Source organism: Panicum virgatum, chromosome 5N, assembly GCF_016808335.1.
Source record: "Panicum virgatum strain AP13 chromosome 5N, P.virgatum_v5, whole genome shotgun sequence".
Classification (NCBI taxonomy): Eukaryota; Viridiplantae; Streptophyta; class Magnoliopsida; order Poales; family Poaceae; genus Panicum; species Panicum virgatum.
This window is the reverse complement of record NC_053149.1, coordinates 53,599,724-53,627,211: the sequence shown is the minus strand read 5'-3', so window position 1 is coordinate 53,627,211 and position 27,488 is coordinate 53,599,724. Positions and strand designations below refer to the sequence as shown.

The 27,488-nt window shown below is 46.9% G+C and overlaps 2 protein-coding genes across 7 annotated transcripts; one reads left to right on the top strand and one right to left on the bottom strand.

The window, feature by feature from the left end:
- Window positions 1–2,350: 2,350 nt before the first annotated feature.
- On the top strand, window positions 2,351–14,522 carry LOC120675303 (receptor-like serine/threonine-protein kinase ALE2). Of its 6 annotated transcripts, none has more exons than XM_039956451.1 (12): window positions 2,351–3,029; window positions 4,010–4,141; window positions 4,729–4,830; window positions 6,108–6,311; window positions 6,401–6,523; window positions 6,635–6,784; window positions 7,208–7,315; window positions 10,923–11,291; window positions 11,496–11,606; window positions 12,257–12,658; window positions 13,061–13,307; window positions 13,397–14,522. In XM_039956451.1, the coding sequence occupies exons 1-12, from the start codon at window positions 2,909–2,911 to the stop codon at window positions 14,019–14,021; spliced, it is 2,694 nt and encodes an 897-aa protein (XP_039812385.1). In that variant the 5' UTR covers window positions 2,351–2,908; the 3' UTR covers window positions 14,022–14,522. The 6 variants fall into 6 exon arrangements, with proteins under 6 accessions (XP_039812385.1, XP_039812384.1, XP_039812381.1 ...); XM_039956447.1 differs by having other exon boundaries at window positions 2,353–3,029; window positions 11,496–11,747; XM_039956448.1 differs by having other exon boundaries at window positions 2,356–3,029; window positions 11,496–11,747; window positions 13,064–13,307; window positions 13,397–14,503.
- Window positions 14,523–14,809: 287 nt separating this feature from the next.
- LOC120675345 (5'-nucleotidase SurE-like) lies at window positions 14,810–18,469 on the bottom strand. Its single transcript, XM_039956543.1, has 10 exons — window positions 18,026–18,469; window positions 17,757–17,851; window positions 17,585–17,652; window positions 17,452–17,495; window positions 17,298–17,375; window positions 17,044–17,197; window positions 15,924–16,076; window positions 15,729–15,839; window positions 15,476–15,541; window positions 14,810–15,399 (listed from the first exon to the last, which is right to left on the bottom strand). The coding sequence occupies exons 1-10, from the start codon at window positions 18,319–18,321 to the stop codon at window positions 15,232–15,234; spliced, it is 1,233 nt and encodes a 410-aa protein (XP_039812477.1). The 5' UTR covers window positions 18,322–18,469; the 3' UTR covers window positions 14,810–15,231.
- Window positions 18,470–27,488: the final 9,019 nt, after the last annotated feature.

Below are 27,488 nucleotides of genomic sequence, written 5' to 3'. Positions count from 1 at the left end.
CACCCCTTTGCTGGACGTACGGCCTCGCGGCTGGAACTAGGATAAACCCGTATGTCCCTGTGTCACCTCTTGCATCAACCATCCGGAGTGAGGGATCACGCAACATCGTACTAGTTGGTGCCGTACTGCCGGATCAGGACACTGACAGTTAGTTTCGTAAACTGCCTTTATCTCTAATTATTAATCAAAGTTTGTGCTACTTGTGCTACTCATCCAACCAAACAGGCTTCTTCAAGCTAGCAGCAACGCCAGCCCCCGCTCTAGGCCTGGAACCGAGCAGGAACCGAGTGAGTTCTGGTAGGCGCTGACGGGGTAAAAAAAGGTGATGAACATGTGTGCATCCCAAGTGGTTCATGTGTCACGTCTCAGATCAATTAGCATGCAGCCAGTGGAAAAAAGGACATGTGAAAAGCTTTTTAGCCATATGCCGGGATGGGTAATTTAAGAAATCCCACTTTTAGCGTACTACTAATCGCATGCTTCGCGTCTAGCCGGGAAGGAGTTCAAGCTCTCTCTCATTGCCGTCAGACAGCAGGACATCCGCTACACGCAAGGCACTTGGACTTGGATGACAGCCGCCCGGTTCGCTCGCTTTGCAATCTTCCTTCCGTCTTCTCGGCCGCTCTCTTTTTTTTTCCTCGCAAAAAAAAGTAAGATAGTTTTTTTTAACTAAAAGTAAGATAGTTTTTGCGCTGTGGGATTGCACGATCATTATTGAATCCGTTTGTTCGAGCCCTCCTGCTTTTTGAAAATGCCCCGCGCATAGGACCGCACTATGAGGGTGCCCCTTGTATGTTCCCCAGGGCCGCGCGCGATGACCTCAGCGGGATGTAGCATGACGTCAGGGCTGTGTGGCCGCTTTGGCTAATTGATGCCAAGTGCCAACAGAGCCAACCCCAGTCGATCGAGCAGACGAGCACATCGACCAAACGACCATGCTACTCTCCATCGTGATGCCGACTAGTAATTAAAATTAGCCGGCAGCTTTGCATGTTCATTTTCCGGGGAAGAAGGGTTCAGCGTGGTCGCGCGTACTTGATGGGTGGTCTTGAGAGCAGGCTTGTTTGCGAAGCAAACCAGCGCGTGACTGAAAATAAACGCAGAAACCAGAGCGTACGTGCGTAACGTGCTCAGTTAGCATCTACTCGGAAGGGCAAAATGTTTCAGAAAAAAAACAAACAGCACTTTTGAGGATACATGATATACTTAGGCCTTGTCCAGTGGCTGGCCAATGTCGCTGGATTTGCGCTCATGTGGCGGTGAGAGGAACCGTAAAAATTCTCACGCTAGCGAATATCTCATCGCTAGCTGGTGACACAGTTTTCTAAGCTTTGAATGAGAGGATGCGGTAACCAAGAAGCATAGAGAATTGTTTTAAACTTTTTTATTACTTTTTGGATCCATGTCAGCTGACGACGTCGCTTCTTTGGAGGTGGCCTTATAGGAAGAAAATGTACTTGTTTCCTTTAAAAGATAAGATGAATTGTGTATCTTCTAAACCTAGATGTATGATTCAGCACGACGGTGGCTAGGCTCTTGCATGCAATTTTAATATCCGTGCTAACGTCTTGAGCATCTGAACTTATGCTCGATGTTGTTGCGTGATAATAACTTTTTCAGTGTTTGCACTTTGTACTGAGTACATCTTTTCTACTGCCTCTGTTCTAAATTATAAGTCATTACAAGAATTTTGGAGAGTCGAACTATCTCAAAGTCTGATCAAAATTATAGAGAGAAATACAAAAATTTATGAAATTAAATAGATATACTATGAAAATATAGCTAACTAAGAGTGTAATAATACTTAATTGTTATCATAAATGTTATTATCTTGTTATATATATTTAGTCAAACTTGAAAAACTTTGACTCTTTAAGATTTTTGGAATGACTTATAATTTGGAACGGAGGGAGTACTAATAAAGATGCAATGAATGTATGAAATTGTATTCGGCTTCACAAGCTACAATCTGTTAGTGTGAGGTTCTTGCGGGGCCCTATTATTGGAGGTTGAACTCGTTCAGGTCAAACGTTAGTTTACCGACCAACTTCAGGTCGTCCTCGTCTCTTCCCCTCCACTAGCCTAACGCCCATCGGTCTGTGCAGTGAACTCGCTGTTCAACCGAGTCTAGAGCAGTCTACAGCACAACCGCAAGGCTACTCAGCGGTGGCCCCGTCCGTGATCTCACTGATTGCCGCTGTCCCCCAAAAAGTGGCGAAACGGAGGCCCACGCGCCCACAACCACGGATGAACGGATCAGCCGGCCGGTCCACCGAACCGCAGCGCCACTGCCTCTCACCGAACAACGATCCAAACCCAAACAACACCCCCTCTTCCCCGGTCCTCCCTCTGCCTCTCCCCGTCCTCCGCAGTCGCTGCCATCCCCTCCGGCCTCCGCCGTTTGGCGCCGCAAGAAAACCAGCCGAAAAAACCTCAAAAAAACCCCGCGCCGCGCGGCCAGATCACGGAGACGGCGCGGCGAATCGCCGTGCGCCAGCGCCGCGGATCGCAGCAGAGGCAGGCAGGCAGGCAGGCGTGGGGGCGGACCGCGGACGGAGGAGCTCCGCGCCTTTCGCCACCCCGCCCCCATCCCCGATTAAAAAACTTGACCCCGCTCACTGCTCGCCTTCGCTTCGCTGGTCGCTGGCTCTGCGTTGTGCGCGCGTGCTCGGCTCCCCACCCCCGCCCGCCCCAATTCGTTTACCGGGTCCGGTCTCCGCCCCCGAATCTTTTCCCTCCTCGCGCTCCGCAGCCGCACCACCGCCACCAGGCTCGCGCGTGCAGCGTGTCGGGGGCGGACTACCAGTACTGCCGAGGGATGATTGAGATGTGATCGGAGCTCGGCTGTCGGTCCGGGTTTCGGTTGCCGTCGGACCGTGGCGCGGGGAGGAGGCAAGCTGGCGGGGAGATGTGGTGGCGCGGAGGAGGACGAGGACGAGGACGAGGAGGAGGGGGAGGTTTGGGCGGCTGCTGTGCGCTCCTCGCCGCCGCCTTCGTAGTCTCCGCGCTCGTGATCCGTGGTGGTGGAGGTACGTACGACTGTACTAGTCGCCTCGCCTCTGGGTTGCTCTGTGGGAGTTTGGTGGTTTCCTCTTTCCCTGTGGGTAGTTTTATTAGGATCAAGCGCGCGTGGGTGCTCATGTAGCTTACGCGTCACAGTTTTTTGTGCTCCGAGCAGTCAAACCGGAGCCTGGAGCGTTTGCTTGTACTTCCCTCAATTTTTGCGGTTAAACTGATGACTGAATCGTGCGTTCCACTTTAGAGTTAACTTCATTCGAGCCTTTGATCCTTATTTTTGGATCGCGGACGATCTCGGACCATGAAGAATATCCACGTACTTCAAATTTTAAATACAGGTTTTGAAGTTTATTCGGTTCCAGGAAAAAAAAGGAGGCTTATATTGAAATTTTGGCATGATCGATCTGGTATCCATTATCTAGGATGCTTATTAGTTCTCTTTGCATCTGTCAATTTCAAGGCTTAATTGTGTTATATACCTACAACAGTGCGTAGTAGGCAATTTTGGGCGAAATTAATTATTGAAGTAACAGAGGATGAGAAATAATTCATGGCAGATAACCACACAGTATGATGCCAGTTGAAATCAGGAATTTAATGCATTAGGCATTTCAGTAGTATTTGAGGCAAGGGATGAGGCTTTATACATTATAAATATAAAGCAAGAATCCTTTGGTGCAAACCAGCATCTAGATTGGTGTTGAGCAGTACCTAATCATATAATACTGTGCAGTTAGCACTAGTTAGTACCTAATCCTTTGGTGCAAGAATCCTTTGGTCCATGAAGCACACTTGTTAGATTATTTTCACCATAGGTTCTTCAATCCTTCTCATTTTACTGATGGTGAGAAATATGGAAAAAAAGAACACCGTGCTGATTTTTTACTCTGTTCCACTTGGAGACACAAGCAAGTTCCTTGAATTGCATATGGCACTTGTATGCTGGTAAAAAATCATTGAATATTATGTTTCATAATTCATTTTTTTGAAGGATTGAAGCAATCTCATGCACCTGCTGTTGCTCGCAAGGTTCTTCTATCGATAACGAGTTGGCATCCACACAATAACTTGGATAATGTGCTCCATCCATCTCAAATACAAGAGCAAAGGTTCAAACGTGTAGGTCTGTAACTAAACATTGTATACTTCAATGTTTTGCAATTTTCATTTTTATAGATTTTGATGCATGTTTCTGAGCTAAACATGATTGCCCATACTCCATATTGTTTCTTTGGTAGGATTAACCACAAAGCCACCTGCATGAACCACTATTTAGCATGCATGTTAACAAACGGCAGGAACAATATGCGCTGAGCTCAGCAATCAACCACAATGCTTCCCCCTTTATTTATCTGCCTTAAAATGGTTTGTTTTCACCACCTAAACAAGCAGTGCTACCTGCGATGGAACCTAGTGCTCAACCAGACCATTTTTATCAATCCCAGTCGATCAATCTTTTACATTCTCTAATTTCATTTTTTTTTTAAAATACCTGGAACCAGCATCTGAACCTCCTCCATATCTTCTATCAGAAGTCATTCCGTACCACCATCTCCTTCACTCGTAATTGACTAATGACCACCATAAGGTTGTTGAATCTAAGGCTATAACATATGAACATCTCATAAGTTATTAGCTGATGACATGGCATCGAGTTTGTTACACTTACTAACCTGAAATCTGTCGCAACCTTTATTCGCATGGCTGCAGCTCCTCAACCATCTCGTACTCGAACAGGCCAGGAGACATCTAAAGTACCTGTTGCTTCACCACCTGTGAAATTTCCGAGACAAAGAAAGCCACCACCAGGAGGTATAGTTCTTGTTGATTGCTTGGTGTATAGCCGATCAATTATACCTATGTCACTGACAGTGGTAGATAGGGATTATGCAAAATTACAATAGCAGGGAAGAAATTATTCCAAATATTGGACAATATAGCCCATTTTTATTGTAACTTTTGGTTGATATAGGTGTTGTAGCTGCAATATCCATTACCCTAGCTTGTTGCCATACCTCCAAATAACTTACTAATGCACAGCAGATTACCTCCAAAAGGTGGAGTCCCTTAATGCAGTGTGTAGAAGATCTATGATTTTTTAATAGAGGTATATTTGCTTGGGAATAGCCTCAAGGGAGACTGACCATCCTTTCCCTTCAAACCTAGCTATCTTTACACCAATTGATCCAAACAGAGACAAGGTTCGTGTTGCTCCATCTTCTGTACATCGCACTACTCTGGTTCCCCACAAAGCCACAACAGGGTCCAAGTTCCAACTCAAATGGTACTTAACTCAACTAGGTCATCCTGTGATTTTTACCATCTGCATTGACACATTTTGACCATATGATGTTCGGCTGGCTTGTTAGCCAACCAGCCAACAATGCTTTCCTCTCACACCAAATCAGCACCAGCCACCAGCCACTAGCGAGCCAGCACTACTTTTCTCACAACAAATCAGCCAGCCGAACAGAGCTGCCACTGCCATCCATGGGAGTATGGGACTAAGTATGGTGCACATGTTGCTGCACCTCGGGGAAATCCTCTGCCCCTTCATCCCCTTCATGTTATCGACTCATATAAGGTAGCTCTCTCATTTAGTTAAAGCTTAAAGCTCAAAAAGCTCTTCTTGATAGCAATATGATAGTCAGGCTCACCTCCTTCACCACGACAAAACATTCTACCCACAAATCAGGGAAGACTCGTGACTTTTGAGTTGCTGGCCGCCCAAGGAATTTAGTGTCTTTAAATCAGACAAATAGCAAAAAAAAATCATATATCTAACTGAGGGTTTTTGAAAATTATATTGAATAATTTATAAGTTAGTGAAGGGCAGACCAGGCGCAGTGGTAGAGACTCCACTTATGGCCTGGAGGTCCTGGGTTCGAACCAGCCTCTTTGCAGAATTTTAAAAGAAAATTTTGTAAGGGTAAGGCTGTCTAGGAATTCCCTTCCCCAGACCCCACCTTGTGTGGGAGCTTTCAACAGTGGTATGCCCTTTCTAAGTTAGTTTCAACATGTGCTGATGCAGGACCTGCTGTGCTCCCAGTATGATTAACATACGTTATTTGTTCTGCTAAATTGTGCAGGACCAGCAGCTTCTCCAGAAACAGCAGTTCATCCAGCTAACCATGGTAAGGACCATGGAGTTCCAGTTGCAGTGCCTTCACAAGGAATTCATCACCATTCCATGCCTGTGAACAAAACACACGGAAAGACTTATAGACCTCCAGTTGTGGCGCCAGCAAAGAGAAAGCATCCCCACTCGCCTGCAAATAATACGTATGTGGAAGGTACACTACCAGGCACCATCTATACCTAGTGTGATCATCGCTCATTCTATTGCTGATAATAAAGTGATTCATGAAGTTATGTCATGCAGGACCTGCTGTTTCTCCCTCAAATTCTCCCATTATCCATAGGAAAAGACATGGCATTCCAGTTGCTGCACCTCCAAAGGAACACTCCAGCCATGCACCACCTGCAAATCATAGACACCACAAAGGCACACACCTACTGAGAACACAAATGAAATGCGCTCATCTCACAAAGTTGATGTTTGACGCAGGCTTTTTTCGTCCTGCTCCGCATTAAACTAACAATACTTCTGCAACAGGCCATGGAAATTCTGGTTTACATCATGGTCCTACACCTGCACCTGCACCTGCACGTGTACGTTTGCCTCCATCAAAAGGAAAGAGACAAGGAAATTCCGCTCGTGCTCCGCGCCATTCCCATCAATACCATTCACCATCATATTCTCCAGGTTATCACTTGCTCATTATATTGCCTCATTTGTTCAATGCGCCACAAGCGCTCCACCCATGCCCCCTAGGAACAAGCACCACCTTTTTGTGCCGGGCGTACTAAACATATTAAGTTTAAGCATGCATGCTGCCAACATTTAGCATTAAATCGTAAAGTTTGAGTAGGTGATAGACATTTGCAAGATGAGTCCGTACTTGATTGAGATTCAACATTTAATGTACAAATTGATCGAAACTTCTTAATATGAATACCCAAACTACCCTGCCCTATTATGCACATTTGATTCTCTTTGCAATATTAGTCACACAGGCCTCAAATAAGTTTCCAGCCTTTATTCTATATGTCAAAATGGATTCCATCTTATTTTGACAGAAGTAATTTAGACTTCCATTGGTTTAATATGAATGTAACTATAATGCAGGACCTGCTCTACCACCCATTCTTCCACCTGAAACTCCTGCATTCAAAAAGCCCAAGGCTTTGGCACCAGCGCCTAGCCAATCGCTGCTACCGCCACCAACAGATTCATGTATGCTGAGAATACAATTGCCATTTGATTTCATAAATTCTCAGATAGTCAGCTACAGATTGCTTAGCTTTTGTCCATTCTGTTTTGGATCAATTTTCCTTGTATTCCTCCAAACCCTAGATAGGGTGGGTAAATAGTAGCCATTACATGGGCCTCTAGATGGGCCTAAACTGTACACTCCAACACCCCCCGCAGTCTGAACTACCGACGGAGCGGAGTTCAAGACTGGAGAACAAAGAAAGCACACACAAGGACACACCCCCCGCAGCCACAACTAGCCACCTGCTACGTTGAGGCTGGAGCGAAACTCTGAGAAGGTCGAGGAGGGGAGACCCTTGGTGAAGATGTCGACAAACTGGGAGGTAGTCAGGACATGGAGGACTTGAACATCGCCGATAGCGACCCGGTCGAGAACGAAGTGCAAGTCGATCTCCACATGCTTCGTCCGCTGATGTTGGATGGGGTTGGTGGAGAGGTACACGGCGTTGACGTTGTCGCAGTAGACGAGCGTGCTATTGGCGAGCGGGCTATGGAGCTCCGCCAAGAGCTGTCGAAGCCAGGATGCCTCCGCCACGCCGTTAGCGACAGCACGGTACTCCGCCTCGGCACTGGATCGGGAGACCACCGGCTGCCGCTTGGCCGCCCAGGAAGACGGCATAGCCGGAAGTGGAGCGGCGAGTGTCCGGACAGCCAGCCCAGTCAGCGTCGGTGTAGACAACCAGCTCAGCAGAAGGGGAGCGGTGAAGAACCAGGCCAAGGTCAACAGTGCCATAGACATAGCAGAGGAGACGTTTGAGCGCAGCAAGGTGTGACTCCCGGGGATCATGCATATGGAGACAAACCTGCTGAACAGCGTAGGTAAGGTCCGGCCTGGTGAAGCTGAGGTACTGTAAGGCACCGGCCAGACTCCGGTAGGCAGTAGGGTCAGCCACAGGATCACCCAGACCAACAGACAGCTTCGTCTGAGTGTTGACAGGAGTGGAGCAAGGCTTGCAATCAGTCATCCCAGCCCGCTCCAGAATATCGAGGGCATACTGCCGCTGGTGAAGGAGGAGGCCAGACAGGCGAGGCTCAACAGTGACGCTCAAGAAGTGGTGAAGCTGACCAAGATCCTTCATAGCAAACTCCTGCTGCAGAGAGGAGATGACGCGCTGAAGCAACTGCTGACTGGAGGCTGTGAGCACAATGTTATCAACATAGAGCAGTAGATAGGCAGTCTCCTCCTCATGGCGGTAGATGAAGAGGGACGTGTCAGACTTGGCCTCGGTGAACCCCAATATCAGCAAGAATGTGGCGAACCGGGAATACCAAGCCCGAGGAGGCTGCTTCAGACCATAGAGAGACTTGTTGAACTGGCAGACTATGTCCGGACGACTGGAGTCCACAAATCCCGCTGGCTGAGAGCAGTAGACAGTCTCTGACAGAGTGCCATGAAGAAACGCATTCTTCACGTTCAGCTGGTGCACAGGCCAAGAGCGAGAGAGCGCAAGCGAGAGGACCGTGCGCACCGTAGCGGGCTTCACCACTGGACTGAAGGTCTATCATAGTCCACACCAGGCCGCTGGGTGAAACCCCGGAGAACCCAGCGAGCCTTGTAGCGCTCCAGTGTGCCATCAGCACCGGTGAATATGGCCGCCGGCTGCTGTGGGCGAGAGACCCCTCCCTGACCCTGGAACGGCCACATCGAGATGCGCCCTGACCATGGGTTGCTGAAGGATGACCAGAGCGTACCTCCAGGGGCAGGGGCAGTAGCGGGAGCGGGGCCCCTAGCAGAGCCACCACCGGTACCAGTAGCACCAGAAGCAGGGCCACCAGTACCGCCACCACCACGTCCCCCCGCTGACGACGTCCAGCACGCCCCCCCGACCCCCGGTCTGGTCGGTGGGAGGAGCACCAAGGAGGGAGGTGGCTGGCGAGGCGGAGGAAGCCGGTGGAGTAGCCACGAGCGCGGAGGAGGACGAGCCGGTCGCGGGACCCCTGGTGATCTCCTCGAGAACGAGGTCGTCCCGGACCTGCAGGAAGGAGGGGAAAGGCTTCTGGCGCTTGATCCATGTCTGTAGGTGGTCGTAGGTGGAGTTGAGACCCCGCAGGACATTGAGCACCAAGATCCGATCGGGCACCCGAGGTCGTGAAGAGCATCGGCCATGCCCTTCATCCTCCTGCAGAACTCCCCAATGGAGAGGTCCCCATGCTCGAAGGTGCGGAAGGTGGCGTCGAGCTGGAGAGCGTGGGACTTGGTGTTGCCGAGGAACTGCCCCGCGAGTGCTAGCCAGGCCTCTCGCGCGGTGCCGCCATGAGTCCTGACGATGTCCTGCAGATCTAGGGAGATGGTCCCAAAGATCCAGGACAGGGCAACGCTGTCGAGGTGCAGCCACACCACGTCCCGCGCCTCGACCGGCGTGTCGAGGAGGACGTGGTCGTCAAGGGCGTAGCGGCGGAGGGCGAGGAGAATCTGGTCCCGCCAGCGCCCGTAGGAGGAAGACGTAGGGTCGAAGAGGACGGAGACCAGGGTCTTGATGTTCTGGACGCCGACGGCCTGAAGGTGGATCTGGGCGACCATGGGATCGGTCGGGGCGGGCCGGGGTCTAGAACCCGAGGGGGGAGCCTGGTGGGAAGATGAGGCGGCGTGCTCGACGAAGGTGACGACGGGGCCGCTGGCCGGTGCGGAGGAAGTAGTGCTCCGCCTCAGCGACCCGGCGAGCAAGAGCATCGGCCGCGGTGCGCTCGCGCTCCCAAGCGAGGGCAGCCGCACGGACCCGCTCCTGAGCCGCCGCGGCCTCGGACTTGGCGGCGAGGAGGGCCGCGGCGAGAGCAGCTCCAGTGACGAGGGGCTGCGTCCCGTGGAAGGCGACGGCGGCGAACGACGCGTCCATGGGATGCATGCTTAGTCCGTGCCAAGGAGCAGGAGGAGCGAAGGCCGCGCCGTCCGCGCCCGCGCCCATGGCTGCGGCGGCGGCGGCAGCAGCGGCGGCGGCGCCCCCCGCACCCGTGCCCGCGGCCATGGCGGCGGCTGCTGTAGCGGCGGCGGCAGCGTCACCCGCGCCTGCGGCCAGGGCTGCAGTGGCAGCGGCGGCGGCGGCCGCGCCGCCCGCGCCCAGGGCGGCGGCGGCGCTCGCCCCGTCCGCGCCCCCCGCAGCCAGGACGAGCGGATCAGCGCCCAGGGAGGCCGGATCCGTCGCGTCGGCGTCCGGCAGCGGGTGGGGCGGCGCATCGAGGTCAGTCACGGCGACGAGGGCGGCAGCGGCGGTGGCGGGCGCCCAGGGGGCGGCGGGCCAAGGAGCCGGCGGCCATGCGCACGGGACAGAGGAGGAGATGGCGCTGGGAGCAGAGGAGAGGGGAGGGAAGGAGGAGAGGGGTGGCGGCGGCGCCGGGGCGTGCCATGGCGCCGGCGACGGCAGTGGCGGCGGGCCTGGCAGCTAGAGGGAGGGAGGGAGGGAGGGAAGGGAGGGAGAGAGAAGAGAAGGCTAGATACGATGTTTTGGATCAATTTTCCTTGTATTCCTCCAAACCCTAGATAGGGTGGGTAAATAGTAGTCATTACATGGGCCTCTAGATGGGCCTAAACTGTACACTCCAACACATTCATCTTCCTTTTTTGTTTTGCTAGACTGCACAGCTTCCTGTCAAGATCCCCAGACCAATAGTCCTCCAGGAACGACATGCCTATGTGTGTTGCCGATAAAAGTCGAGCTTCGCTTTGGTATAGCATTGTACACGTTTTTTACACTGGTTCCAGAACTTGCACAAGATATCGCATCTGGAGTGCTCATGAATCAAAGCCAAGTTCGTGTCATGGGAGCAAATGCTGCACCTGATGACCCTGAGAAGACAATTGTCTTTATTGATCTCGTGCCAGTGGAACCAAAATTTGACAATGTGACAGCACATTCAGTATTTGAAAAGTTTTGGCAGCAGAAGGTCATCATAAACCCTACGCATTTTGGAAAATATGACGTGTTGGGTGTTATTTACCAAGGTGAGAGTTCTTCACTACTTCTTGATGTTCCACTTAATATTCGTTTTCTAATTATGTTAACCTCTTCAATCTTAAATTTTAATTAGTTCACTATTTGATTTGAACTTTAAATCGTTCTATACTATTTTGGTCATTAATTCACTTTCTGCTTTTTTTCCCTTACAAAGCATTGGTCATGATGCATGGTTTCATTTACTCATGCAGGTCTTCCTCCGCCACCACCAACAGCAAGCATGAACAATGGTCTTAGCAATATAAATGGTCCAAAGTTACATCCACTTGTTGCTGATGTTGGAAATAATAGAGAAAGAAAAGGCAAGGGCATAATTGTTATAATTATTCTATCAAGTGTTTTTGCTTTTATTTTATGTGCTGGAGCTGCACTGGTGGTTTATTTCAAGCTTAGAAGCCGCAGTCATTTAACTGAAGCATCACTTGTGTCAACAAAACCTGCAGGTACGAAGACATTCTGTCCGTGGATTATTGTTACCTTTGTGGTCCCTACCTTTCTCTGTGTCGCCTTTGAAAAGTCGGCAAAATGCAGCTTAGCAAGCCTCTTTTCTTCTAGAAACATAAGTTACCCTTTTTTTTTTCTCTCTGTGGAAAGACGAACCATGTGCAGCTGATAGTAATTTATCTTTATAGTTATAGGTTAAAGAACAACAGGAGTTTATGTATTACATTTTCCTTGCCTTGGCTGCTGCAAACTTGTGCGCTAATATGCTTATCCTGTTTTAAGCTTTCAAGGGCACTGAGAAAGTGAGAAATGTTATTCTTATAGAAAAAAAAACTCCATGTGACTATGTGAGATTAAGTGTTCAATTTCATGCTTCATGGTGAAATGCGAAAGTACTCACATCACACTTGAGAAATCTCAAGACTTCCAATTTTTCAAGTTCGTTATTATATGATGCTGGTTCTGTTATTCTTTTCCTCTCAGTGGTTGCATTGCATTGGAAATGCAGGTCCTGTTTCTGCAATGGTCGGGAACAGGCTAGAAAGCAGACCTATTTCGGCATCACCGTCCTTCAGCTCAAGCTTGGTGGCATATAACGGATCTGCCAAAACGTTTAGCCTGGCTGAGATGGAGAAAGCTACGCATGGATTTGATGAGTCCAGAATTATTGGTGAGGGTGGTTTTGGGCGTGTCTATGAAGGTATTCTTGAGGATGGAGAACGGGTTGCTATCAAAGTTCTGAAGCGGGATGACCAGCAAGGTACCCGGGAATTTTTGGCTGAGGTCGAGATGCTTAGCCGATTGCATCATAGGAATTTGGTTAAGCTGATAGGTATATGCACAGAGGGGCATAGCCGATGTTTGGTATATGAGCTTGTTCCAAATGGCAGTGTGGAATCTCACTTGCATGGTAACGGTTTGCTCCTTTTTCCATAACTTCACTTTCTAAGAGTTTCTTCATTTGATCATAATAACTTATCTTTCATCACTTAATTTAGTCATTCTATTGGCAAGAGATGCAGTACATGAGCCAAACACTTAAATAACAGAAAACATCCAGATTATATTCTGTAGTGGAATAGAGCTTTATAACGGTGTCACTCACATGAAACCTCCCAGTGCTAGTTTTGAATTGCACCGTTTCAAAATGTTGATGGAAACATACTTGATACCAACAAAATACCAGCTTGTGCTTTAGAACTTTTAATATGGTTCAAGGGTTGTATAGTATGTATACTCGATCTACTCTTAATATATACCAACACTATATTTCCTTGGGTCTGCTGAAATGAAATATTATTATGATTCTAAGCAGGATCAGACAAGGGGGCTGCTCGGCTTGATTGGGATGCTAGGCTCAGAATTGCACTTGGTGCAGCACGTGCACTTGCGTATTTGCATGAAGATTCAAGTCCACGTGTCATACACCGTGACTTCAAGTCGAGTAACATCTTGTTGGAATATGACTTCACCCCAAAGGTGTCAGACTTTGGCTTAGCGAAAACTGCTTTGGGTGAGGGAAATGAGCACATTTCAACTCGTGTCATGGGAACTTTTGGGTATGTTGAATCTGAATTTATCATCTTTGCTATTCCATAGCTGATTCACTATCAACTTATGTTACAAATTTATGATTAACTCCTATTAGGTATGTTGCTCCTGAATATGCGATGACTGGGCATCTTCTAGTAAAGAGTGATGTTTACAGCTACGGTGTTGTTCTTCTTGAGCTTCTTACAGGGAGGAAACCGGTAGATATGTCAAGACCTCCTGGACAGGAGAACTTAGTAGCATGGGCTAGTTCTCTTCTTACAAGCAGGGGTGGTCTGGAATCAATCATAGATCCTTCACTTGGGAGAAGCATTCCATTTGACAGCATCGCGAAAGTAGCAGCCATTGCTTCTATGTGTGTTCAGCCTGAGGTGGATCAGCGCCCATTCATGGGAGAAGTGGTTCAAGCTCTGAAGTTGGTATGCAATGAAGGCAGTGAGTTCAACGAGTCCACAAGCTTTAGCCAAGATTTGCATATCCAGGATGTTGAGATCATGAGTAGAGCAAGTATGGATATGGACATCGATCCAGCTCTATCTGCCGAGCTGTTTACTTCATCAGCACGTTATGATGATGTGGATGCATCTGGTTCTTTCCGAAGATATTCAAGTTCAGGTCCTCTAAGAGTAGGGAGAGCTGGACACAATAAAGAGAGGGGACTGTCAACTGGCAGCTCGAGTGAACACGTTGGGCTACAAAGATTTAGGATTGATTCAGAGTAGTCAGCCCGCAGGCAGCTCACTATGTTGTGAGCATCGAAGGAACACCCATTGGCTTTTTTTCTTTCCAAGCCACTAAGCCAGATTTCACACTCATCGTGAAGAGTATCTGTGGCCGTGAAGTGACCGGGAAGTCAGCTGTGTATCCAGCAGCGTACCAGCTTCTGTGAACGGGAAGTCAATGAAGGCACTGCAGAATGGAACAGTTACTGCTGCCTTCTACAATTCCCACTGGCTTCTTTTGAATCTGATACAAGGCTACCTCGCACGCTTTTGTGTACTCCTACAGTGCTAGAGATGTATAGATGCCTTCAGAAAGAGGGGTACACCAGCAAGGTCTTCAACTGTAGATGTCCATGAACTTTCCTAGGTTTCCCTTTGTATCATGTGTACATCAACTGGGCAGTCGTGCGCAAGCTGTCACCATTTTTGGGTTAACGAAATGACTTTTGCCATCTTAAGCTGCAACCTCTTGCAGCTTATGACTTTTGACTGTTTTTTCTATTTGAGTGGTCGACTTCTCTCTGGTCATTCAGGCAAAACTAGATGATTTGGGTGTACAGGCAGGCGGCAGCGTCACAAATGAAAGGAGCTTACGACATTCGCCATTACGCCTGGAACCATGTGTCATGCATTCAACAAACTTATGGGTCAGCAGATAATGCGATTTCTGAATTCTGACGTATCCAAACTACAAGCATAAAAAGAAGTTCAGTTATACCCATTGCCTAGTAGAAGGAAAAGTGAAAAAAACAAAAGTCAAGACGTCATTACCACATTACAAAAAGAAATAAGTGAGGATGACATTACCACATTTAATTGCTGCAACGGCATTTCAAGTTACAAGTGGCCAATTTTGGCAGCCATCGTTCAGACGGGAACAGTTCAGACGGGAACAAGACAATCAACCACATATCCCATGCTGAATAAAACACCTTCCTAGAACAAACCACACTGAAAAAATAGTGGGGGCTGGGCAGTATTCATATGTTAGATGCCGTAGCCTACATGGTTACATCCAAAATGTAGAGGCATCTGCATCAAATCATTTTGCACGGCCAAGAAAGGTGAACAAAAAAAATTGAAATTGCACTGAACAATATCAAGCGCAAAAAGACTAAACAAATCAAACCCAATAAAGAGAAGAGAGAAAAGACTGCCATCACTGCAAGAACTAAGACACCTATAAAGTGTGTACATGTCTGCAAGTTTGTTAGGTTGCTGATGGATCTTTTTCCTCAGCAGCAATTTGCTGGTCAGCTGTAGCTGGAGCAGCTTCCTTTTCTTTGCCTAGAGATACAACTGCTGAGAGCCAATCTGAAACTAGGGCTACAATTTCAGCCTCCACTTGCCCATGTACATTCAGAGGAGTGACAGATATCTGTAGGTTGTAAAGTGGGGTAAATACTTGGGCATTTGTAAAGGACACAAACATACACACGAGAGAGCGCACTCACAAATCCATTCTCCATAGCTCTCAAATCGATATCTTCATTTAAATCTTCATGTTGCTTCTCAACAAACTGCATGTTATGTAACAAGAGAAGAAAATAGTTCTCAGAATGCTTTGAGGATACCACTTATGCGCCTAGGAACATGTTCTAGGCTCTCACAAGTAATCAACAGCAGAATACCCGAAGTTAAAGAAGTGGCTTGAACAGCCAACAATGTGATATTTGCTATGTCAAATTGACTGGAAAGCGTAATTACCTCAGCACGGAATAACTTCTTAACTACTTCACGAGCCTCTTCTTTACCAGCAGCTGCAACAGACTCAACCTCGACTGTCTTTCGCTGAGCACTAACTCTACGTGCAGCTCCCTGAAGATAACGACAAAAATCAATTAAATAATGTGCTAGTGAGGACATAACAAAATTGCCGTGAATAAAGGAATGTCTTCTTACTGCTGCAGATGCATCCTTCCCAAGCTGCGCCAACTGAATGCCGAGACTTTGATGCATGCCCATAAAGTGTACAGCAGATGAAGGCCTGTTTGTTGACACAGCTTGCCAACTTTGAGCAGGAGTGTATCCACTCTGTTTGGTCAACTTGAAACCCTGGTATCAGAACAGATATAAGATTTAACAAAAATTAGATGTGTAGGGAGAACCGAAATTATCAGTGCTGTAAGTTTGTTCCTACTACAGTTGTCAAAAAGAATGCAAATCAACTCAATATAAATTAAAGTGAAGTGGTTCACAATTATGTCCACAAATTGGCTTACAATTAATTAGGCTGACATACCCTTACAGACAATCGAATCAAATAACCTTATGATTGCATACTTATGAATAAAAGCTTGAGGAATATTGCTTCGCCTGTGGAAAAGCTGCTAACATAATCACACAGGACTCATCATTCTGTACAGCTCAGAAGTCAAAGGCAAGCTATGAACCTCTAGTGCATACATGCAGTGACACAAATTGAGATGGTGCTCTGCTACGCTACACTACAGCAAATAACATGGCACTCAAGGAAGTTCAGAGTCAAGGTATCAGATAGATCCACCTGATTATTCTGATGTATTAGGTCGATAAAAGAAGTGAGCTAAGTACTGGTGATGAAACACAAGTAAAAAATTTTACATTTTTTATAAAGAGGTCTCATTTGCCTAAACAAGGCAGACTCATTGTAAGCTTAGATCATTCTTAAGCCTTGAATCACATGCCAGGTATAGGAACTACGAGATGGCTAGACACTTTCTGAGCCTTTTTGTCTGACATGGCAAACAGCTACTACTAAAATTCTACATTAGGAATGTGGAATCTCATTTCTTTGCCCATAAACTAACATCTCGAAGAAATTGAAACAGATTCCCTTAATTCATCTTATAATTGTGCTATTTATTGCTCTAGCTGGTTCTGATAGTGTGGTCCATATGTGCTTTCAACTAGGTCTTGAAGTTAAATCATTTCAAAGAAAGTCTTGAGTAAAACAACCAAATGAGTTCATGTAACCTTGATCTATTGTGGTACTATCGCTTTGAAGTGGAGTTTAAGCTCAGAGAATCATTGAGAAAATGACCTTGTTTGCAGATGGTGAGCTTGGAATCCCAATATTCAGTAGGCACCCTTTGATGAAAATTCCTTTCTCAATGTCAGCCAAGGCAGCATTTATCAATGGCAAACAGGCCTGAGCTGCATCCTTGAAGTCCTTGTCTTTGCTTTCATCCTTCTTCCTAGCCACATATACCCATCATGTATAAGCATGGACCAATCATAATAATGATGTACAAATTTTGAAATATATATTCAATACCAGTAGCGAGGCATGCTCACCAATTCAATGAGACTGCAATTGAAGGCACCCCATGCACTAAGGCCTCCCTTGCAGCAGCAATGGCAGAAGAGTGGAACCTACAGAGTTCTGCAACGAATTAATAAAAAATATAAAACAGACAATAAATGGACCATTTCTGAATCAAGGGCATACATCTCATATCCACAATTTGGTCCCGGGTTAATACCGCTGATCACCTGCGTAAACCAGAAAAATATTATGTTTCAAACAACAAATCAAATTACCCTCAGAGATAACAATGCTAATGAATAAACAAGCGTGATACCAAAGCAGGTGCAGACCAAGGAAACAGCTTCCCAGATAATGCCAATGAGACGCAGTCAACCAGTGTGCCTAAGTTACCAATGATCAAAATCAGCAAGGATAGAATATTGGGATCGTGGAAGTTAAGGAATAGTGCGATCCAGACTGCACACAGATGAATGAATGGCCCTCACCGGATATCTCAAAAGCTTTAGCCCCTTTGAAATCCACGGATGTCGCAGTGATGGTCTCACGGACGGTAATTGAGTGACCGCAGGCTGGCTTGTCCCTTCAAATCAACAAAGCTTCCCAAATCAGTTCAGTTCTATAATCAGAGGGCGACAAAATTACTTAGTTTCTACAAGCTCGGAACAAATCCAATGGAAGCAAACGATATTATGCGATATCCAGAGCAATGTAGGGGAAAATTAAGAAGACGGGCGGTCGGATTGGGGGTACGTACGATTCGGGGGCACACACGTGGACGTCGCAGCGGCCGCCGGCGACGAGGGCGTCGATGAGCGCCGCGAGACCCGCCGACCGGATCCCCCCGGCGCAGGTCAACAGCACGACGGGCCTCGACGGCGCTCCATCGGTCGGCGGGGCATCGGGAGCCTCCGCCTCGCCGGATGCGGCGGCGGTGCTGACCTCCTCGGCCGGGGGGGCGCGGCGCGCGGCGAGCACGGACTCGAGGTTGGAGACGAGCGCGGACGTGAGGGGGTTGCGCTTGGGAGCGCCCTCGCCGGAGTTCGCCTCCATCGGCTTCGGCCGCCGGAGAGGTTGGTTCTCCCCTTGTCGGGGATGGCTTGGGGGAGGAGGGGAGGGAAGGGCGAGGGGAGAGGGAGGGAGAGGTGTACGGACGAAGGATGGCAGGAGGAGGAGGTGGTGGTGACGGGGAAGGGTTGGAGGTAGGGATGGCAACGGGTATATACCCGTCGGTTAGTGGCCACTCATATCCGTATCCATTAGGATTAAATTTTACTAGTCGGGTTACCCGTACCCGCATACGGGTAAGAAAATGATTCCATATCCGTACCCGCGCGGGTAATTTTTACCCGTCGGGTAACCCACGCCCGAAATCATACCCGAGTATTACATGTAAATATTAGATATTCACATGAAAAATAAATTATTACAAGCTTCATTTCAACAAGTTAATGGCTCATATGGGTTAATATGAGTTAGAGAGGGTTCAACAATATATACTAGGATGGTTTAATTGGATTTGAGCTAAATTCATAGGTCATATGGGCTAAAATGAGTTAGATACTTAGGCTCATTTGTTTTTCCTGCGGGTATTTCTTACCCACGGGTAGACGGGTATGGGTAGTACCCACGGGTAGAAAAATCATTCCATACCCGCCTTCTTATCGGGTAAAATCTGTCGGATACTCGGATTTCGGGTACCCATTGTCATCCCTAGTTGGAGGAGGTGGGGATGGACTGAAATAGCGAAATGGGCTGGGCGCGCATTATTTATGGATTTCAAGGCCGGGCCCGCTTTACGTGTAGGGTGAGGTCCTTTTTTTTCCTTCGACCTGCACAGCACATATTTTGGGAAACGTTTTGAGAACAGGTTCAGCCAAATGCGGGCGGATTAACTTGTCATCATTCGGTGATGACTGATGAATCGTCCATTCTCAAACTCGAAACCTAAACCACTACCCCTCCGTCCTGAAAGGTAAGACATTAGAGAGCTTAAAATTTGTACCCAAATATATAAGACATTCTAAAGTCCTTTGCACAAAAACTCATGCTAATCTTTTTGGTTTTGATGTTAGTTTTGTAAAAAAAATCAATTATGGTGGAATAAGGGAGTAAAAAAAGGGACACTAGTCTTCTTTGATCTTGGTGCAAGCACTAAAAACTAAGTAATTGATTAACTAAATAATATACTAATTAGGGGTATATATGTCTTTTCTCTACCTCTATAATCTGTCTTCAAAAACTCAGAACGCCCTATATTTAAGGACGAAGGGAGTATCATTAGTACTATATATTTACTGACTGATAGTGTCCTATGATTTGGGAACGTTGACATTAGCGAGATTGCCCTTTGACGAACGCTTTGTTTATTAGGGTTAAGATCCTCACTTTTTTCTATAGACACACTTTTTACCAATCAATCAAGGTGGAGCAGGTAAGCTCTTGGGTGCTTCCCGATTGTAGTTGTCAGTTTGGTTGACTAAATAAAGCATGTTTAAATCCTCCTGGCTTATCATGCGGTGCAACAGTCGGGTTTTAGTTTTTATTATAAACTACTCATTCCGTCCTAAATTATTAATTGTTTTGGTATTTTTAAATGAATAATCTATGCTATAAATATATATATAATGTAGATGTATAGCAAAATCTATATACCTAGAAAAACCAAAATAACTAATAATTTAGAATGGAGAGAGTAGCAAATATGCCTGCGCTTCCTATTGTTGAAAACTCATACTTTGTCGTGTTTCACATGTATTGGAGACAATTTAGTTTACAATGTAGTGTTGTTGTTCAGTTCTTATTATATACGCTTCGTGTTTATCTGTCGATGATATATATTGGATTAAAATAAAATTTCTGGCAGAAACATTGGGTGCTTTAGTAATATAATGAGTAGATGTTTGGATAATTGAAAATTATATTCACTCCAATCGGCTAGTTTTTTTTTTGGCAACTTTGTATTAGTTCCGCCTTATCCAAGTAAGGTCGAAACCGCGTGTCGAACATTTGAAAAAACAATACATATATTCGCAAGAAAAAAGAATATCAATACCCAGACATACATTCATGGTACTAAACTTACGGCGCTTTACGGTGGGGACTGCTGAAACTGAAATGAAATCCGGAAATGTGTTTATAGCCTCTGGAATCCATGCTGGAAATGATCGGAGAAGGGAAGCAAAACGTGGGGGCACAAAAGTCTTGCGACCAAATTCAACCGCATTTACGAGGACATTAAAGGCGGCATCTAGTGGGACCGAGCCGGGGCTACCGTTCCGCTCCGGCAACGGCGATGCAGACTGCGGAGAGCATCGCTTGCCAAAGTAACATGCCGTCTGAAAGCACTCTTCTGAAGCGTGGAGAAAAAAAAAAGATTCATCCAGCTTCTACGGTATTTTAGTTTTATCCAAAACGACTTCACGCTACGGTAAAACCGCAGTCATAATAATTTTTTCCCAAACACGCCTTAAACTATGGCGAGGTGGACAACTATCATGCGGCACAGCTCCATATACGTGATATCCCCTCGATGGTCGAAGAATAAAATGGAGCACCACGTGGTGCTGCGTGGGGGCGCACGCACGTACGACGTGCCCGATGGGGCGTACGTGCGGATCGCATAATTGGGATTCGCGAGCCGGCCGACGGCCGACGTGCACGGCGGTCGGCGGTGGTCGCGCCGGGGGCAGGGCACAGCGCGCCAGCGCCCATGTGACCGCCCCTTTTTTCAGATCTCCATGTGAGGCCGCCGGGCGCCCGGGCTAGCTAGCACCCAGCAGAGCTGCCCCGGCTTGGTCCCTGGTGAATCGGTCGGTCCTCGCGGGGTCTTGGTCGTGGCCACGCACCCAGGGCCGGTTGATCGGGGCGGCTGATCCGCCGGGGCCGCGCGCGAGGAGAAAAAGAGAGGCTACTATTGTGAGGCCTGGCTCGAGGAGTCGCCGTCGGCGCGCCATCAAGTCGTCTCGTATCAATGGCGCCCGACGCCGCGCCGCAGGACCATGCACGGGCGGCGGCATGTGGCCTTGTGGGGGCGCCCGCGACTAACCCTGCTAATGGGGCTATACCCGCCCCAAACCCATTCCATCCCACGAACAAATGAAGTGAAAATTGCAACCCGCCCCTACCCATCCATTCAGTACCATTACCCGCCCCAACCCGCCCCATTGACGATGGGTAACCCACCTCCTCACCTATCTCCTCCCGAGTCCTTGCGCTGGCCATGCCGCCTCTGGCCGGGCAGCCCTGCTGTGCTTGCCGTCGCCGGCACCGGGCTCGCTGCAGCCGGCACGAGGCCAAGCCGGCCGTCTCCCCGCGCTCGGCCTCGCTCGCCGCAGCCGGCACGTCGCGCTCGTCCGCCCGAGGCCAGGCCGGATGTCCGCATCGCGCCGCCGTCGTCCGCGCCATGCGCGACCCCGCATCGCCGTCGTCCGCCGCCACCGTCTACTCTGCTGCGTGTGGCCTCGGCGAAAGACTTGAGCCGGCTGCCGCCCTCTCTCTTCTCCGTCGAGGGCGAGTCGACGAACCGAGTTGCCCCACTGCCGTCGGGATCTGGAGGTCGCTGGGAGCTGCGGTATGCGGTAGATCCAGACCGCCGTCCGAGCCCGGGCTCGCCGAGACGGCGCCGCTCGAGCCGCCAGCCGCGGGTGAGGGGGAGGAGGAGCCGACGGGCAGGGAGAAGCAGCGGCGGCGGAGGAGGAGGAAGGGGCGGAGCCCGAGGGTGGCGGGGATGCCGCACCGTCCTCCGCGAAGGCCCCTGCGGCGACCGCGGCTGTGCGGGAGGCGGCCGAGAGCCCACCCATTCGTCCCCCATTCCAACCCGCCCTGACCCACAATTCCATTCAACCCAACCCGCCCCAACCCGCAAGCCTCAGAAACCCGCTCCCTCCCGTCTAGACACTCCACAGCAAAACCCGACCCAAAACACCCATCACGCCCCGACCCGTTAGCAGGCCTACCCGCGACGGCGCGAGCTCACGCGCCCCGCCCCCGGCCCGGACCTAATCCACGCGGGTCCATTCCGTTTCTAGCCTGCCGTCCGCTGGCACGTCGCACTTTTAGAAGGTGCATTGCATGGCATCATCATTTGGACCCTTGGAGCATCAGGTTAGCGCGTAAGGGACGAGCCGGTGCTGATAATTGCAGCTGCATGCCGAATGATGATGAGACTTGGCCAGAGTTGCTGTTGGAACAATATATCCTGCAATAGTTTTTATTTTTTTCAGCTGCTATATGTTAGATACATGATGGGTCCAGTGCCCTCGTGTTCTCCTTTCCGTCGTCGTCGAGCTGCTGGCGCCACGCTCAATAATGAGGCGTGTCTGCCATTATTAGGTCTGTACTGCAGTCTGTATTGGGACGTGTAAACAAATATATGTATGAAATACTAAATAAAATTTATTTGCAAAAAAAATTCATGAGTGTAACTTTTCGAGACAAATATAATTAGCCAAGATTCATCATGATTGGCTACAGTGATGCTACAGTAACCACCCCAAATCATTCTCTAACCATGCGGTCAAAGACCTTATTAGCTACAGCACATGCTACAGACCATAATTGTGAAAATTATTTCATAATTAGACTTCATCTAATACCTCTAATTAGTGGTCAAAGGGGCGAAAAATTTTCATGAAAACTTTTACACCCCTAACCAAACACGCCCTGGTACAAAACCGGAACAGTGAATCCACACCACTCCGGAGTTGGTACTCCCCGAGCATTGCCAAGATTGCTGCAGTTATCGCGCGCGGCCGGCCGTACGCACTTGAATCCATCATCGTTTTTGTTTTTCCAGAACCTAAAGCTATTATTAGCAGGCGCTTGCTCCCGTGATTAACCAATCGGTGCCTGCTTTCAAGGCCGACCGACGACGCAACTATAGCCAATTGAACAGCCCTGGCTGGCGACGGGATCGGAGACACCTCGCGTGGGCACATCACATCGGCGCCTTGAAAGCCAGCGACGCCCACCGAGACCTGACCTGACCTCACCCTGCGGAGGGGGCCGGCAGCGCGCGCGCCGTATACGCACGTCGTCGTCGGGAGTTAACACCACCGTTCGAGGTCGAGGCATGGCGCGAGCGGCGGCGGCGCTGGCGGTGCTCGCCGTGGTGGCGCTGGCCCTGGCGCTGGCGGCGGCGCCGCGCGCGGAGGCCGGGCAGAACTGCATCTGCGAGTGCATGAAGCTGTGCATCCGGACGAGGATCCCGAGCATGGACCGGCAGTGCTCCGGCAAGTGCCGGGAGAACGCCTGCACCAAGAGCTGCGAGGAGGCCTGCACGCTCAAGGGCTTCCCCAGGCTGCCCAAGGAGGGCGTCTCCATCTGCGAGCTCGAGCCGCTCACCGAAGACGAGACGCACATGCTGCACTGAAGCCTGACCGATCGATCCTTTCGACCCATCGTCCATCCATCCATCGAGCTGGTCTTCGTCGATCCGTGATCCGTGTTGTTTTCTTCGGTTTGTACTACTGCGTGCCCTGCCCCCCTTGTGAATGCATTGGTTCTGTACTGCCTGCTGCTCCATGTTTTCTTTTCGGACATTCGATGCCAACACATGCCGAGTATGTGGGTACGCACCACGCACAGCTCGGCTGTCTGCCGTGTGTGACAGTGGCAGTCGATCAATTGTTTGTGGTCCATATATGGGCTCCTGGCCTGCTGGCTTTGGAAAACCCAAGTATGTATGATGGCCTAGGAGATGATTTTCGGCCCGTAACATCAAAAGCAGGCAAAATTGGTCCACAGAAATGAGGCCTTTTTTTCATTTTTATATTTAAAAAACAAAATTTCAAAAATATATGTCGAATAGGAAAATTTTCAAAAATGGGTGCCTGTCGGGCGACAGGGTGCCTGTCGCCATCCAGTTGGCGACAGTACCTAAATGTAAACAAAAATTTACATTTAGGTCCTGGCGCCCGGGACGCATTAAACAGTGAACTTGTAAAATCGATATAAAATCGTAGAAAAATCAGAAAAATACAAACTCAACTGTTCTGGATTCTATGAAATAAGATCTACAACTTTTGTTACATAAAGTTTTTCATTTAATCAATGTATCTAAATCAAGAAAAATAGTTCTGGTACCTAGAAAAATCTGAAATAATTCATTCGGTCTAGTTGTACTTATCTAAAATTTATCAAAATTTTTTATAGCCCTTAAGAAATAAAATAATGGTACTGTAAAAGTTATGGATTCTAATACTCAGTATAGCAGCATGGATAAATAACCCATTTAAACTAGACATATTGCAAGATCTAATTTAAAAACTTATTTTATAAATGTTTTCTGGGCCTACCAATTTTGTACAAGCCTATGCTCACCATATGCAACACTCTGGCCAATGATGACATGCATTCAAAGGATGGATCTTGAGATTTAAATAAAAGTGCATTAAACTAGTATTTAAAATAGAACAAGATACATTAATCAAATAAAAAACTTTATGTAACAAAAGTTGTAGATCTTGTTTCATAAAATCCAGAACAGTTGAGTTTGTATTTTCATGATTTTTCTACGATTTTATATTAATTTTATAAGTTCACTGTTTAATACGCCCTGGGTGCCAGGACCTAAATGTAATTTTTTTTTAACATTTAGGTCCTATCGCCAATTGGATGCGCTCTACTACTCTCCCCGTCCTATGCATCTAGACTACTATTTGTTCAGGTGCATATGTAGTTAGAATTGCACTCTTTTTTTTTGGGAACGGAGGGAGTAGTTTTGTGGCATGTGACCTGTGGGTCTTTTTCTCAAAGACAGACATGATATCCACTGTTCAATCCGTGTTGATGAAATTTACATGTACAGCTGTACAAGAATCCCGACTTTTACCTAAAATAGGCGTACTACTTGCTCTTGGCGGTGGGAAAGAGCTCTTGCCTTGCCTCACCCGCCGCCCACCACAGTGAGAAAAATTGGGATATTTCCTGGCTTTTGGTAGCAGCCCGAAGAAGTGGTTAAGAGAAATCCTATCACAGCTTCCATTTTCCTAAATATATACGCAGTCGCCATTTTCTCGATAACCTCGTATCTGCTTCCAATATAAATACTATCATTTTGGTAACGGGATGCTCCGGCAGATTATCAATTTCATCGCTAATATTAAAGTATTTTATGATTACCAAAACACATCTCGCTCTTACTCAAATTTCGGGGGATTATAGCATCTCCAGCAGATTACCCATCACTCATACCCTACATACTTTCTCTCCGTTACCAATAATATTTTTTACATTTTGTAGCCACTATTGTAGCATATTACTCAAAGGATAAGGTAGAGGAAGGAATTTCCCTACATTTAAGAGGGATGTTATGGTAATCATAAAAATGTTTTGGTATTGTTTTAGGCGAAAAAATGTTTTGGTATTGGAGATGAAAGTGGTAATCTAATAAAGTACCTGCTATTACCAAAATGATAGTCTTTTGGTATTGGGAAGAGAGACACATGAGTAATCTCCTGCGAGATGCTCTTATTTCTCTACTCTATCCACCGAGTAATTTGCTATAGCTACCAAAAATATAAAAGTGTTGTTAGTGATGGAGAGAGAAAATATATGTTTTATACGATATGGATAACCGGCTGTAGATGCTCTCCTTCACGAGCTGCATGCGCGAACTCGTCTGTGCTTCCTTGAAAGTAGGTAACCGTGATCTCAAACAAATCATTGGACCGAATCTTCACGAACTGAATCCTATCACACAAATGTAAGTCTCTAACTTAATGATAATTCCCATTTTAACCCTTACAAAAACTAACATACGGAAGTACCTACTATGTGATAAAATGCAATTTTGATTCAATGATTACCATGCAAACAACTTTCTCCATCTCAAATTATTAGTCATTTTAACTTTTCTAGATACATAAATTTTTCTATGTACCTAGACATATATTATATCTAGATACATAACAAAATCTATGCATCTAGAAAAGCTAAAATGACTAATAATTTAGGACGGATGGAGTAGTTCAGTAATACTCCCTACTTCCATGTTTATAGGGCACACACGTATATCGAGATTCAAACTTTTCTATCTTTGACCAATAATTTGACTATTAATTTTTTATTTCTATAATATAAATTTTATATGATTTGGATTCGTAATCAAATATAGTTACAATGATTAGAAGTTTATAATCATAGTCAATATAATATGTGATAAATAAATAGTCAAAAATTTATTTAGAAGACCGTGTCATATTCCATCATGTCTTATAAACATGGAAGGAGGGAGTAATAATTAAGGAAGACATATAGGCTGTGTTTAGATCCCTGAAAAACGGGTAGAAAAAGTCACATCGGACACTATAGCACATTGTAGCACATTTCATTTGTTTGTGGTAAATATTGTCCTACCATGATCTAACTATGCTCAAAAGATTCGTCTCGCAACGTACATCAAAACTATGCAATTAGTTTTTTTAATTACCTATATTTGTGTCATTTGCTATATTTAATGTTTCGATGTGATTTCGATGTGATGGAAAGTTTGGATTTTGTGGGGGTGATTTTGATGTGATGGAAAGTTTGGATTTTGTGGGGGTTTTGGGGATCTAAACACACCTTGTGTTTAGTTCCCACAAAAACTTCAAACTTTCCATCACATCGAAACATTAAATATAGCAAATGACTAATGCATGGAGTACTAAATGTAGGTAAATAAAAAAACTAATTGCATAGTTTTGATGTACGTTGCGAGACGAATCTTTTGAGCCTAGTTAGGTCATGATAGGACAATATTTATCACAAACAAACGAAAAGTGCCACAGTGTGCTACAGTGTCCGATGTGCCTTTTTTCTTCCACCTTTTCCAGAGATCTAAACACAGCCACAGCCTAGAACCTTTTTCCTCCAACGATTTTCAGAGTTGTCCTCACGAAAAGTGAGTGAAAAAGGTACGCATTGTGTCAGTCACTCAACCACACGCATATACTCCGTACGAGAGTATAGGAGAGGTGTACAGTTAAATGAATAAGAATCTCAGCACATGTTCAGTATAAACAAGTCCACACACTACATATAGCTGTAAAGAAGTTTCAAAGTACTTTCTCCTTACTTGGCACATGACTGACACCCGCTTACATACATATATGTGAATATATATATTTACATGTAACTTATGTGATAACTGGTTTCACTATATATATATATATATATATATATATATATATATATATATATATATATATATATATATATATATATATATATATATA

What these genes read in the sequence shown, in the direction of transcription:
- LOC120675303 (XM_039956447.1), top strand. Translation starts at nt 2,909, where the DNA reads ATGTGGTGGCGCGGAGGAGGACGAGGACGAGGACGAGGAGGAGGGGGA. An exon ending in CGTGATCCGTGGTGGTGGAG is followed by an intron (nt 3,030 to 4,009) that starts GTACGTACGACT and finishes ATTTTTTTGAAG; the next exon opens with GATTGAAGCAATCTCATGCA. An exon ending in ACCGCCACCAACAGATTCAT is followed by an intron (nt 7,316 to 10,922) that starts GTATGCTGAGAA and finishes TTGTTTTGCTAG; the next exon opens with ACTGCACAGCTTCCTGTCAA.
- LOC120675345 (XM_039956543.1), bottom strand. Translation starts at nt 18,321, where the DNA reads ATGGAGGCGAACTCCGGCGAGGGCGCTCCCAAGCGCAACCCCCTCACG. An exon ending in CACGTGTGTGCCCCCGAATC is followed by an intron (nt 17,852 to 18,025) that starts GTACGTACCCCC and finishes GTTGATTTGAAG; the next exon opens with GGACAAGCCAGCCTGCGGTC. An exon ending in GGAAGGATGCATCTGCAGCA is followed by an intron (nt 15,840 to 15,923) that starts GTAAGAAGACAT and finishes CGTTATCTTCAG; the next exon opens with GGAGCTGCACGTAGAGTTAG.